The following is a 13,236-nucleotide window of genomic DNA, read 5'->3' as shown; positions in this document are numbered from 1 at the left end:
TCAGAGGTGGGGAGAGGAGGCCTGAGAGTAAGTGATGGGCCTCAGTTTACACACCGAGGCCAGGGCTGGAGCAGGTACTGCAGCTCTGGGCTTTCCAACCACCACCAAGGATGGAGAGCAGTCGGTCTGGACCAGAGGCCAGGCAATCTGGAACCACCAGGATGCTCTCAGAGGCAAGAATAAGCCACTCCACACCATTACCATAAATGTGGTAAAGACAGAAACTGTCTATGAAGATTTCACACAGGCCCACCAAGAAGAAAAGTAAATGATTAAAGAAGGTAGGTTTGGAGATCCTTTCGAACCATGATCCTTTATCTTCTATTTACAGAGATAAAAGTACACCCCCAAATGGTTAATATTTAAGCACATCAATATTTACAGCTCTCCTTTTAGGAGAGGAAAGCCACTCTGGCAGTGCCATTGTGACCCACCCGCGATGATTCCCCCAGTGCTCATCTTGTTGTCGGGTTTTCTCTGCCACGTTGCTATTGCAGGACGAAGTAAGTACTCACGGCTTTTGAAAAAAAAAAAATCCAATCCTGGGCTTCCCTGGTGACACTAGTGGTAAATAACCTGCCTGCCAGTGCAGGAGACATGGGACTGATCTCTGGGGTGGGAAGATCCCCTGGAGAAGGAAATGGAACCCACTCTAGTATTCTTACCTGGGAAATCCCATGGACAGAGGAGCCTGGTGGGCTACAGTCCATGCGGTCAAGAAGAGTGGGACATGACTGAGCGCATACCCAACCCTCCGGTAAATGCTGGGGGCCCACAGGGATTATCTAAATTCTCTTTAGGGTGGATGCTGGGGAGACTGGATTGGTGCTTATTGTTTGATGAAGCCATGCTTAAACTCCTCGGCAAGATACTTAGCTCCTTCAAGCCTCAGTATACTGGCCTATGAAATGGGGATAACACATCTAACCTCTTTTAAAAGCTGGTGAGGAGATTAGCTGGGGTACGGCATATGTCAAGTATTTGGAGCAAAACAAAGTGTAAATATTTTGGTAGCATTAAATGTTTTTCATTTGTGTGGGCCAGCTAAACTTAAAAAGGCAAATATGGGTTTCTCAACCAACTGCATTCTGCTCCTGTTTCAGCCTGCCCCAAGCCAGATGAGGTACCATTTTCCATGGTGGTTCCACTGAAACGGTCCTATGAGCCTGGGGAGCAGATAGTGTTCTCCTGCCAGCCGGGCTACGTGTCCCGGGGAGGGATCCGGCGGTTTACGTGCCCGCTCACAGGACTCTGGCCCATCAACACGCTGAAATGCATACGTAAGTCAGCCTCCTTCTGCACAGTCTCTGCTCATTCTGATCGGGCACATGGTGGGGAGATGACCGACCTTGTCCAGCTCCGGGTGCAGGAGGCCAGCAGAGCTGCGGGGCAGGGGGCAGTGGAGAAACACGAGGGCCTGTGGGGGTGGGGGTGGGTTTCATGGGAGGAGAGACTGCGGACAGTCAGTGCTGTTTGCCGGAAGCCAGGAGGAGAGGGCGGCAGAGGATGAGCTGCTTAGACGACATCATTGACTCAGTGGACACGAATCTGAGCAAATTCCGGGAGACTGTGGTGGACAGGGGAGCCTGGCGTGCTGCAGTCCACGGGGTCACAAAAGGTTGAATGGGAATTAGCCACAACAACTGGAATTAGCTAGGAGAGATTTTAAAAAGAGACTTGGTGTGATAAAAGAAGAGGGAGGCACTGCAGATGTGAAAAGAGAAGTGGATATGATATCACAAATTATATTTCTAATAAAATACAAACATTATATTAAATCAATGTTATGCATCATATATACAATATTATGCATAATATATATATAATATTAAGGGGCTTCCCAGGTGGCTCAGTAGTAAAGAATCCACCTGCCAATACAGGAGACTCAAGAGATGCAGGTTCAATCCCTGGGTCAGGAAGATTCCCTGGAGAAAGAAATGGCAACCCACTCCAATATCCTTGCCTGAGAAATCTCATGGACAGACGGGCATGGCGGGCTGCAGTCCATGGGGACGAAAAAGGGTAGAACACTACTGAGGGACTAAACAACCACAACAGAGTGAACATTTAGACCGTTCGATTTTTGTCATTTTAGCTAACAGCTCTAATGTGCAGGGGCCTCCCTGGCGGCCAGTGGTTCAGACTCTGCGCTTCCACTGCAGGGGTCATGGGTTCTCTCCCTGGTTTGGGAACTAAGATCCTGCATGCTGCATGCCCCTCCCCACCAAAACAAACAAACAAAAAACCAAAAAAACAAGAAGTAACAATACAATGGACTCCATAGTACATGTGTCATTTAGGTTATTCTGAGTTAACTTCTGAGAATAGTTATCAGTAGAGTCACTGGATCAAAAGATAGAAATGAGTTTAAACACTTTTAACAGGAAATTCTGTAACTAGAAATTGATGCTTTTATCTTTAAATCACAGCCAGAGTATGTCCTTTTGCTGGGATCTTAGAAAATGGAACGGTACGCTACACAACCTTTGAATATCCCAACACGATCAGCTTTTCCTGCCACACCGGGTAAGGACTTTTGGCTCACAGAGGTTGTGCATTCCTGCTCCCTTAAGCTGAACATCAAGGCTGGCCCCTGTTTTCTTTCTAGTCTTTAGGCTGGACTTGCTTAATATGGATCACTGAATAAAAATCCACAGTGGAGTTGGAGTGGGGTGGAGAATACAGCAGTTGGTAAAATACAAAATCGATGCTCTATCTAATTTTTCTGCACCTGATTAGCTACTCATATGAGGAGTACATTGAAATTATTGAAGCTGGGTGATAATTCTTTATAATCTCTGGGCCAAATCTTGGCTTGGGGTTAAAGTATTCTAGTAGTCAGACTTGGGCTTTAGGCTAATATAATGGACTGTGACCTAGGTTCACTGGTAAAGAATCTGCCTGCTAATGCAGGAGACGTGGGTTTGATCCCTGGGGTTGAGAAATCCCTTGGAGAAGGACATGGCAACCCTCTCCAGTAATCTTGTCTGGGAAATGCCATAGACAGAGGAACCTGGTGGGCTAGAGTCCATGGGGTCGCAAAGAGTCGGACACGACTGAGCGCCTGAGCACGAAGTAGAGGAGAATTCTGTGGAGAAGACTGAGGGTGACGGTGTAGAAACGCCCTCCTCCTCACCAGGACCGCCTCCCTGGGAAGAAAGCATGTCCGGAGGGACACCTGGCTGGTCCTCCTCACGAGCAAACACCACGGGTGACCCAGGCAACAGCCCGCTGGCCGTCAGGTCAGGCAAAAGTTCACCGAGGATCCTTGTTTGTGATGAGAGATTAAGAAATACTGTGTGTGAAAGAGAAATGCAGTCCTTTCAACTGAAAGACCAATTTATTAATAGGTTCTTGATGCGTGACCTTGAACACATTGTCTTCAAGGACAATGGCACATTTATAATGTTGATAGACTGCATTGACAGCCCAAATTATTACAGCCCAAATTATAACACATTTGGGCCAGCAGGCTCTCAGAAAATGAGTATTAGAGGTGACTCAGTATGATTCACTTTTGTGACCCCCGAAAAAGAGGTGTCTTGGATTGGAAGCCATTACCCTGACCAGCTGGTTGGAGACCAGGGGTTTGGAGACTGGAGGCAGGGTGGGCCTCCACACCCAGCGGTGATGGAACCCTCGCATGCTTCAGCAATTGCCCTGCAGCCCCAGGCTGGGAGGCTTGCTGAGCCTTAGAGGAATTTAAGCCTCTCAGGAAAACAGTATGGAAAGATGGAAAAGAAGCCAATAGTATTTGTCTGCAGCACAGCTTGATGGGAAAAAAATTTGAGGTGCCGGGGGTGGATGACTCTATAATTTAATGGGTTCAATTTTCCCTCTGCAGGTTTTATCTGAAAGGAGCTAGTTCTGCGAAATGCACTGAGGAAGGAAAGTGGAGCCCAGACATTCCTGTCTGTGCCCGTGAGTCTCCGGGTCCAGCTCTAGGAGGATGACCGCTTGGTTGGCCTCGGACGTTCCTGGTTTTACCAATACAAGACCTACACCCTAAACCCCTCAGTCCCAGCTCCCTGAGATGATCGCTCACCTGTTTTGGGACTGCTCATCCTGACATCTTCTTAAAATGATTTTATTGATTGATTTTTGGTGGCTGTGCTGGGCCTTGGTTGTTGCGTGGGCCTTTCGTTGCGGCGAGTGGGGGCTCCTCTCTGGTGGCGGGGTGCAGGCTTCGTTTGCAGGGGCTTCTGTCTAGACCACAGGCTGCTGGGCGCACTGGCTTCATTGCCCTTTGGCACGTGGGAGCTTCCTGGATCAGGGATCGAACCCGTGTCCCCTGCATTGGCAGGTGGATTCTTTACCAAGAAGCCACCGGGGAAGCCCCATCCTGGTCTCTTACTCTGGAAGATGAAGCAGCCCCTTTGAGTGACACACCCTAACCCTAGCTTTGAAGCTCTAGATCACTTAGGTCAGGATGACAGCCCACTTCTGAGTCCCTGCGTGAAGCTACTTGGGCAGGCTCCACACAGAGAGAGTACAAAAGCAGGAGGTATTCAGCGGGAGCAAATGAACCTGCATTAGCACCAAGGTGTCACTCAGATGTCACTGACTTCTTGTCGTCAGCAGCTTTTGCAGGATGCTGGCTCGGTGAGGTCCTTCACCAATTCTGACTCCGAGAAATGTCTTCAGGGTAGCATTTCGTTCCAAGACGTTTGGTCACCTAAGCAACATGGTCTTGTGACAGGCAAATCAGTGATGGCAAAACTTAAATTCCCTTCATTTTTCAGTTTTCTGACTGGCTCAGACATCTGATTTTCTGATCACATTTTCTTCCCTGGCTTCTCCAATGGACTATGGTTACCCTGGCATTTGATCAAATTTTGCACTATCTCAAGTTAATCTTTGGATTTTTTCCTTTCTGTAAAGAGTATTTTGTTTAAAAATGACTCAACTATTTTCATTCAAATGACAGTTCTTTCTTTTTTCAGCTATAACCTGCCCTCCACCACCCATACCCAAGTTTGCAAAACTCAGCGTTTACAAGCCGTTGGCTGGGAACAACTCCTTCTATGGCAGCAAGGCAGTCTTTGAGTGCTTGCCACACCACGCCATGTTTGGAAGCGACACGGTTACCTGCACGGAACATGGGAACTGGACGCAGTTGCCGGAATGCAGGGGTAAGTGCGACGATGCAGCAAAGCAGTCATGGGAGTGCAGGGTCTCTCTGCTGAAGAGGACTGCAGATTCCACTCTCCCGGAGGGTTCTGAATGGCCTTGCTTACCGTGGCGGCTGCTCTGTGCCTGGGGCTGAGGGTGCCGGGTGATGGAGACCTGGCTTCCGGCTCAGGGTGATGAGAGGAGGTGCGGTGGACAGTCTGGAGCAGCCTGGGAGAGCTCGTGGGAGGAGGAGGTGCGGGTGGAGTGGGGAACAGTGCAGGCATGCGTCAGGAAGCGGGGGAGCTGGGGAGGGGACAGGGAAGAACAGGGCCTGAGCATGGACAGCTGAATGTCACAGTGAGGTTGCTGAAGAGACGCCTGGATTAAACTGGGAAGTCCAAAGAGATCAGGGCTTCCCTGGTGGCTTAGCGGTAAAGAATCCGCCTGCAATGCAGGAGACCTGGGCTCGATCCCTGGTCGGGAAGATCCCCTGGAGAAGAAAATGGCAACCCACTCCAATATTCTTGCCTGCAAAATCCCATGGACAGAGGAGCCTAGCAGGCTATAGTCCATGGGGTTGCAAAGAGTCAGACATGAGTGAGTAACTAAAGCTTTCACTTTACTTTTGAGAGATTTAAGGTGAAAAACTGGGTTGCAGTTAGATCGATATCAGCTTTTGTAGTTTTTAACCTAAATTTAAGAATCACAAGAATATTCAATTAAAAAATATATATGAAAATCCTCTCTCCTTTAATTGGACTCATCATTGCTATATTTATTTGTTTATTGGCCATGTGGCATGTGGGATCTTCCCCAATCCAAGATCGGACCCATGCCTCCTGCAGTGGGAGCATGGAGTCTTAACCGCTGGGCCATCAGGGAAGTCCCATTACTGTCTGTGAATTTGTCCACTGCATGATGAGTAGGCAGATTATAGAATTTATCATGCGTTCGAGGAGTGACGCTAAAGTCTGTTACCTTCTCCCACAGTGGATAGTACAGACGTCTGCTGAAGGAATCCAACGAAGTACTTTTTAGCATAGGGGAGCGCGTGCCACACCTAACACCCAGCACCTTTTGGGGACTTAACTCATGTTTATGCATACGTCATCTCATTAATTCTCCCAATTAGTGGATTCTTCGTGGGCTCTTTTTTCTTCTTATTTTCAGCTGTTTACATTGATATGTCAGCCATGAGCATGTTGTGACATGCTCTCTCTTTCTTTATAGACATGCTTTTCCCCCTGAATCTTCTGAAAATAAGTTATACCCATCATGACACTTACCCATGAACACGTCAGCAGCATGAACATCCTAATAACAATGAGATTCTCCTATGTTGTCCCTGTACCCAAGACATTTAACGTGTTGGAATTACTAACGATAATAATGTAAACAATTGTATACATTTAGCAATGTTTATTTCATATGCAAATTGCTCCACCTGATCCAGAAGTTCCTTCACACACACATCTTGTTCTCTGTGAAATCCAATCGTGACCCACACCTCTGTCTGGCTGTCACATCTCTTTCATCTCCTTTAGTCCTGTAGTTACGAATGACCCTCTGCCTTTTCAGTCATCTTTCACTGATGTTTATGAAGAGTGCGTGCTGGTTGTCTCTGGCAGTTTCTGGAATGTGAGTTTGGCGGCTTATTTACTCACGATTAGCCTCAAGTTAACACTTTTTAAGAACGCACTCCCTCTCAGCAGAAGGCACGCGGTGTCAGTCAGCCATGGCCAGGGGTACTGCGATCCCGTGGCCAAGGGGGTACACCCTTCTTCTCTTGGTAAAAAAGCATCTCTTCCTCTTTGGAATTAGTACGCAGCCTGTGGTGGTAGTTGGAGGCTATGTGAACACCCACTCTTGAGCAGTCATTTCCATTGATAACCCTGGACTCAGTCAGCTGAGGCACTGGTGGTTGCAAAATGGTGGCTTTCTAATGTTATCTGTCCTTTGATATTTATTACCTGGAATTCTTCTACAGGGAAAAGTTTTTCTTCCATGGACTGTTTCTCTTTAGTTTCATTATAAACTCATACATTCCTTTGTACTCAATTTGTGGAAGAACCAAAACTGATCCAAGCAGTCCAACTCCGAATTTTGTACTCTTTTTTAAAAAATCCATTTTATTTATTTGGCTGTGCTGGGTCTTAGCTGCAGCACGTGGGATCTTTTAGTTGAAGCATGTCGTATCCAGTTCCCTGACCAGCGGTGGAACTCGGGAGCGTGGAGTCTTAGCCACTGGACCAGCGAAGTCCATGGATTTTGTATCCTTGAACCATCGCATTAGGCTACCTTCCAAAAGCTCTGTACTCCTCCATCCAGCCTGGTTTTCTGTAGTGTGGTAAAGAGGGGACGACAGAGGATGAGATGGTTGGATGGTATCACCGACTCAATGGACATGAACTGAGTAAACTCCGGGAGATGGTGAAGGACAGGGAAGCCTGGCGTGCTGCAGTCCACGGGGTCGCAAAGAGTTGGACAGACTTAGTGACTGAACAACAGCAATGACAAAGAGGGGTATGGATTTAGGACTTTCCCGCTGGGGGTCTTCAGAAGGCCAGGGAGCAGCACCGCTTTTCTCCTTCGTATTTCATGCTGGCTTCTTGTATAGTCTGGAGAAATCATAAGAATTATGTTTAACATTTAAAATCCAAATAATAGTGTTCTACTGTGCATGGAGGGAATCTTTGTGTTTTAATTTCATGGTCTGTTGATTGAAAGAGACAGACTTTTCTTTTGTTCAAACCCACCATCTTAGATGATGTGCAGATGAAGTTTGCAATAAATAATACCTTGTGATTATACAAAAGCCCAAAGAACTTGGTAAATCATTAATTTACTTTCAAAGTGTTGTTTCTATTTTAACGCCCAGGGTTTCACGAGGATAAGATAAAGGGGAAGTCACAGGAATCACCCAGTGATTCACCGGTGTAAGAGGAGCTTGAAACTATTCCGTAATCACCGGGCCCCACACTGTTTATGCTAACACCGCTTATGGCTTAAACTTTTTAGAAGTAAAATGCCCATTCCCATCAAGACCAGACAATGGGTTTGTGAACTATCCTGCAAATCCAGTGCTCTACTACAAGGACACCGCCACGTTTGGCTGCCATGAGACGTATTCCTTGGATGGACCGGAAGAAGTAGAATGCACCAAATTTGGAAACTGGTCTGCACAGCCGAGCTGTAAAGGTATGAGATACGGGTAAGGTCTCAAACCGCCTCCAGGTTCATCCGGTGAATCTCCTTTACTTGCCGTTTTCTTGTTCCAGTCATTTTCCACTTTGTTTCTCAGACTTGCTTCACAGCTACTGGGATTTATATGAACACTTCACGCCTAGCAAGCCTGTTTGAGATTTAAAAACTATATACTTTATTCATTTATTTAGTTTTGGCTGCATCGGGTCTCGGTCTCAGCTCTCGGGCGCTGTAGTTTCGGCACGCAGGCTTAGCTGCCCTGCGGCGTGTGGGCTCGTGGTCTCCTGAACAGGAATCAGGCCCACGGCCCCTGGATGGCGGATTCTTAACTGCTGGACCACCAGGAGGTCCCTCCTGACTGCGTGAGACAAGTGTTTCTGTGGTAGGCCTTGATGACGTGGTGGAAGATTGTGTGGGCTTCCTACAGCTGCTTCTACGTCCTGGCCCATGACCATCCTGTTTCGCTTTGTTCTAGTCAAGACTCTTCTCACTGGGGCAAAACCCACCACACAGTCAAGCGAGTTCCTGGAAATGGTGATTAACTACAAATGGCAACAGGTGATCGTATGGACCATGAGTCTGGGGAAATGAGGACGGAACTGAGTCAGGAACCGCTGCTACTCTCTCCACGGGGGCCTCAGGGTCCCCGTGTATCTCTGTTTCTCTGCTTCCTCAGCTTGAACCTGGCCTGATTCTGTGCCAGGACCTGTCACCTGAAGGGTCCTCACTCAGGGCATCTTTTCCCTGAGAAGCTGGTTCCTTTAACGTCACGGCTCCTTGATCTGGCCCGTGTCGTACTTACTCAGTGAGCATCAGGGGTGCGCTGTGGCTCTGCTCAGGCTGCTGTGGGCTGGAAGGAAAGTGGGCAAAATGGAGAATGGGGTCCCCTCGAACCAGAGCCTGAGGCAGGGACTCAAATGCAGCTGATGTACTGAGTCTCAGGAAAAAGAGAGTGAGGCGGGTAGGATGGAGCCGGACACGGGCGCTCAAGCCTCCCTGCATCAGAAGCACCTGGAGGGCTTGTTTAAACAGAGTCTTTGGTTCGCCGGGTCTGGAATAGGACCTGAGAAGTAGCATTTCTACCAGGTCCCGGGAGATGCTGGCGTTGCAGACACAGGGCCCATGTCTGGAACAAGGAAGTGGGCTCGGCTAGAGTATAACATCAGTTTAACCCCCGGGGAGCTCTGGACAGGGCCGCTAATGCCATGGAGAGGCGAGGGGACTTATCTTGATCCCCCTGTGAGTCTGCACAGGCTGTGGGCTGCCCGCTTCCCTGCCCCTGGGCTGACGTGCACGCTCTCCTGGGAGAGGAGGCTCCCGGTGGCTGAAGGCCGTTTTTCAGAGAAGGGAGCACTTGGGAGCTGTTACCAGCCCACACTCACCTGGCTCGGGGGGTGGGTGCGCCCGGTCAGTGAGCGGGAGCAGGGTGGGCCGCGGAGACTTACCTGCAGCAGCGGTGTCTTTTTAAAAACGTTTTATTGGAGTATGGTAGCTTCACTATGTTGTGTTTCTACTGGACGGCAAAGCGCATCAGCCGTAGTATACACGCGTGCCCTCCTTGTTTCCCTCCCAGTCGGTCACCACGGGGCGCCGGGGAGACTCCCACGCTACGCAGCAGGCTCTCACCAGTTCGCTCAAGCAGGGTATCAACAGCGTATCTACGTCCACCCCAGTCTCCCACCTCCCCCCCCCCTCGGGAACCCTACATTAGTTCTCTCCAGCTGTGTATCTGATAGAAGTGCTTTTTAAAAAACAGTTTATTTATTTATTGGCTGTGCTAGGTCTTCACCGCTGTGTGCGCTTTCCCTAGTTGCTACCAGAACGCGGAACCACTAGAAGTGGACCGGGCTTCTCTTGGACGCGGCGTGAGGCTTCTCACTGCGGGGGCTTCTCTTGCTGCTGAGCACGGGCTCTGGGGCCTGTGGGGGTCTTCCTTGCGTTGCAAGGCGGATTCTTAACCACTGCACCACCAGGGAAGCAGAGCACCTGATGCTTCTGCTCTGACCTTCTCACGTGGCCACTCCAGGGGAAGAAGAGGTGGTCCTGGAAGCCATGGTTCATGGTCCTATTGATAAAGAACTGCAGTTGGCAATGCTGCTGAGGCTACTCACCACGCACCTTCTTAGAATCTTCTCCTCTTGGGCCATTTGTCTCAGGTCTACTCATCGAGTGGTTCTGATGTTACATTCTCTTTGCTGCTGCTGCTGCTAAGTCACTTCAGTCATGTCCGACTCTGTGTGATCCCATAGACGGCAGCCCACCAGGCTCCCCCGTCCCTGGGATTCTCCAGGCAAAAACACTGGAGTGGGTTGCCATTTCCTTCTCCAATGTGTGAAAGTAAAAAGTGAAAGTGAAGTCGCTCAGTCGTGTCCGACTCTTAGCGACCCCATGGACCACAGCCTACCAGGCTCCTCCATACATGGGATTTTCCAGGCAAGAGTACTGGAGTGGGGTGCCATTGCCTTCTCTGCACATTCTCTTTAAGAAACAGTAAATGAAGTCCCGTCTTGACTACAAATATTGTCTCTTTCAGCGTCTTGTAAGTTATCTGTTAAAAAAGCTACTGTGATATACGAAGGAGAGAGAGTAGCTATCCAGAACAAATTTAAGAATGGAATGCTGCATGGCCAAAAGATTTCTTTCTTCTGCAAGAATAAGGAAAAGAAGTGCAGCTACACAGAAGATGCCCAGTGCATAGACGGCACCATCGAAATCCCCAAGTGCTTCAAGGGTGAGTTTAGTGCTGGAGTGTTTAGCTGGCATTTCCCTTGCCCTGGCCATAATCAGTACTTTTTAAAAAAAATTTCAGTTTGTATTGGGATGTAGCCGATGAACAATGTTGTGATAGTTTAAGGTGAACGGTGAAGGGACTCAGCCGTATACGTATACCTGTGTCCATTCTCCCCCAAGCTCCCCTCCCATCCAGGCTACCACATAGCATTGAGCAGAGTCCCCTGTGCTTACAGGAGGTCCTTGTTGGCTGTCCATTTTAAATAATAGGTGTGTGTACATGTCCGTCCCAGACTCCCCCACTAGCCCTTCTCCCTGTCCTTTCCCCCGGCCACTGTAAGTTCCTTCTCTACCTCTGTGAGTCTTTCTCTTTGTAAGTAAGTTCACTTGTATCATTTCTTTCTAGATTCCACATATAAGGGATGTTGTATGATGTTTTTTCTTCTCTGTCTCACTCAGTGTGACCATCTCTAGGCCCATCCATGTTGCTGCAAATGGCATTACTGCATTCTTTTTAACAGTCTAGTAATCATAATTTATACTTTTATTATTGACACATAATGACTAAAATAAGCCATGTCAGTTTGGCCACTGGATTTTTAAAAGGAGGGTTGGACAGGAGAGAATAGCAAGATGAGGCAGTAACTGCATTTGGTATTTCCTGTTTCCTTTCCAATTCTTTTCCTTAAAACTCAGTCAGGATTGTGGCTTTCTTTGATGAGTGTTAAATTATGCCACGGTGTATAATTCCAGATTGTACGTGAATAATAATAATGACATTGATTGGAACATTGAATAATAATGTTTACCACCTCTTGAGCCCAAATGATAATGAAGTCACCCCAAATTACAAAGTAATTCAAGTCAATGGGTCGTTGGTTTACAGATCTAACATTTCTTTCCCTCTTTTGACAGTTCCTGGAGTTTGAAAAGTACCCGTTAGAGAAAAGCATTCATTACAGCAAAGCATTTAAAGAAAGATGACATTGTGTTTGTGTGAGATAAAGGAGTGTACAATGGTCAGCATTTAAGCCATTAGTTTCAGGTCTAAATAAATACCTTTGTTGCCACAAAGGAAGAGCCAGCCAGAGGCTGAAGCTATGATTGCATCTGGGTTCAGAGATGCTTCTAGAATGTCGTCAGCCCTGTATCAGCTGGCAGAGGACACAGCTGGGAGCAGATTAGGGAAGAGAGGTCTGAGAAGTGGGCAGCTAGAGACAGAGGAGGAAACGAGAACCAGCAAACAATACCCACCTCAAAGGTTTGATGATTAGAAATCTCACCCATGACATGCTGTGGGTACTCAGTGATAAGCATGACAGTTCTTCTCACTCTTAATTACAAACAGTTAGAAATGCACTGCACAAATTGTTATTGTTCAAAATAGAGCAGAGCCCTGGTGCGATGTTATGTACTAAAACTGACAAAAAATCCTGGTACAGATCGGCAGAAATAATAGTACTAGCAGAGGGTAATTTAAAAAAGTCAAACAGAGCTTGGTTAATGTATTTCTTCAGGCTGTTCTCGCCTATAGTCTGCAGACAGATGAGTGCTGTGGGTACATTGGGGATAAATAAAGGGCTGATGCAGTTTTTTCTTTTACTCTTGAGTGTCAGAATTATATAGAACCTTTCATTTTCTCTCTTGGAAATGATTGCTTTATCTTTTCCCTGATGTTTTCTCGAATCACTTAAACCTCACACGGAATGCTTTCATTCATATAATTAGATTTATTCTACACGTTTATAAAATGTATTTGATTTGGCTTGGCTATTTAACAAATTTAAGAAATGATTGTTTCTCTTATAGTATTTTATTTTTTCTCCCCAAACAGAGCACAGTTCTTTTGCTTTCTGGAAAACGGATGCATCTGATGTAAAACCATGCTGAGTTGGTTTTCACACTGAAAATTAAATGTCATGGTTGTATGCGTCTGTCCAAGGAACCCAATGGAAATGGAAAAATAAAGTGACTGAATTTGCGGTGTCAGCCATTGCCGTGTTACTCCTCATGGTAGCTTACTTTTAGTTATCTGGATTTTTGCTTGCTATCGTTCAGTTGCTAAGTTATGTCCAACTCTTTGTGACCCCTTGAACTGCAGCATGCCAGGCTCCCTTGTCCTTCACTATCTCCCAGAGTTTGCTCAAATTCATGTGCACTGAGTCAGTGATACTATCCAACCATCTCATC

General features: G+C 47.3%; 1 protein-coding gene across 1 annotated transcript; it reads left to right on the top strand.

Moving 5' to 3' along the window:
* Positions 1 to 409: 409 nt before the first annotated feature.
* APOH (apolipoprotein H) lies at positions 410 to 12,947 on the top strand. The gene is made up of 8 exons (XM_061141285.1): positions 410 to 503; positions 1,104 to 1,280; positions 2,430 to 2,526; positions 3,845 to 3,921; positions 4,944 to 5,132; positions 8,131 to 8,310; positions 10,850 to 11,047; positions 12,881 to 12,947. Exons 1-8 carry the CDS (start codon positions 440 to 442, stop codon positions 12,934 to 12,936), a joined length of 1,038 nt encoding a protein of 345 aa, XP_060997268.1. The 5' UTR covers positions 410 to 439; the 3' UTR covers positions 12,937 to 12,947.
* The last annotated feature ends 289 nt before the right edge of the window (positions 12,948 to 13,236 follow it).

This window comes from Dama dama, chromosome 5 (assembly GCF_033118175.1).
Source record: "Dama dama isolate Ldn47 chromosome 5, ASM3311817v1, whole genome shotgun sequence".
Classification (NCBI taxonomy): Eukaryota; Metazoa; Chordata; class Mammalia; order Artiodactyla; family Cervidae; genus Dama; species Dama dama.
Note: the sequence above shows the minus strand (reverse complement) of the source record. Positions and strands in the feature narration are given on the sequence as shown.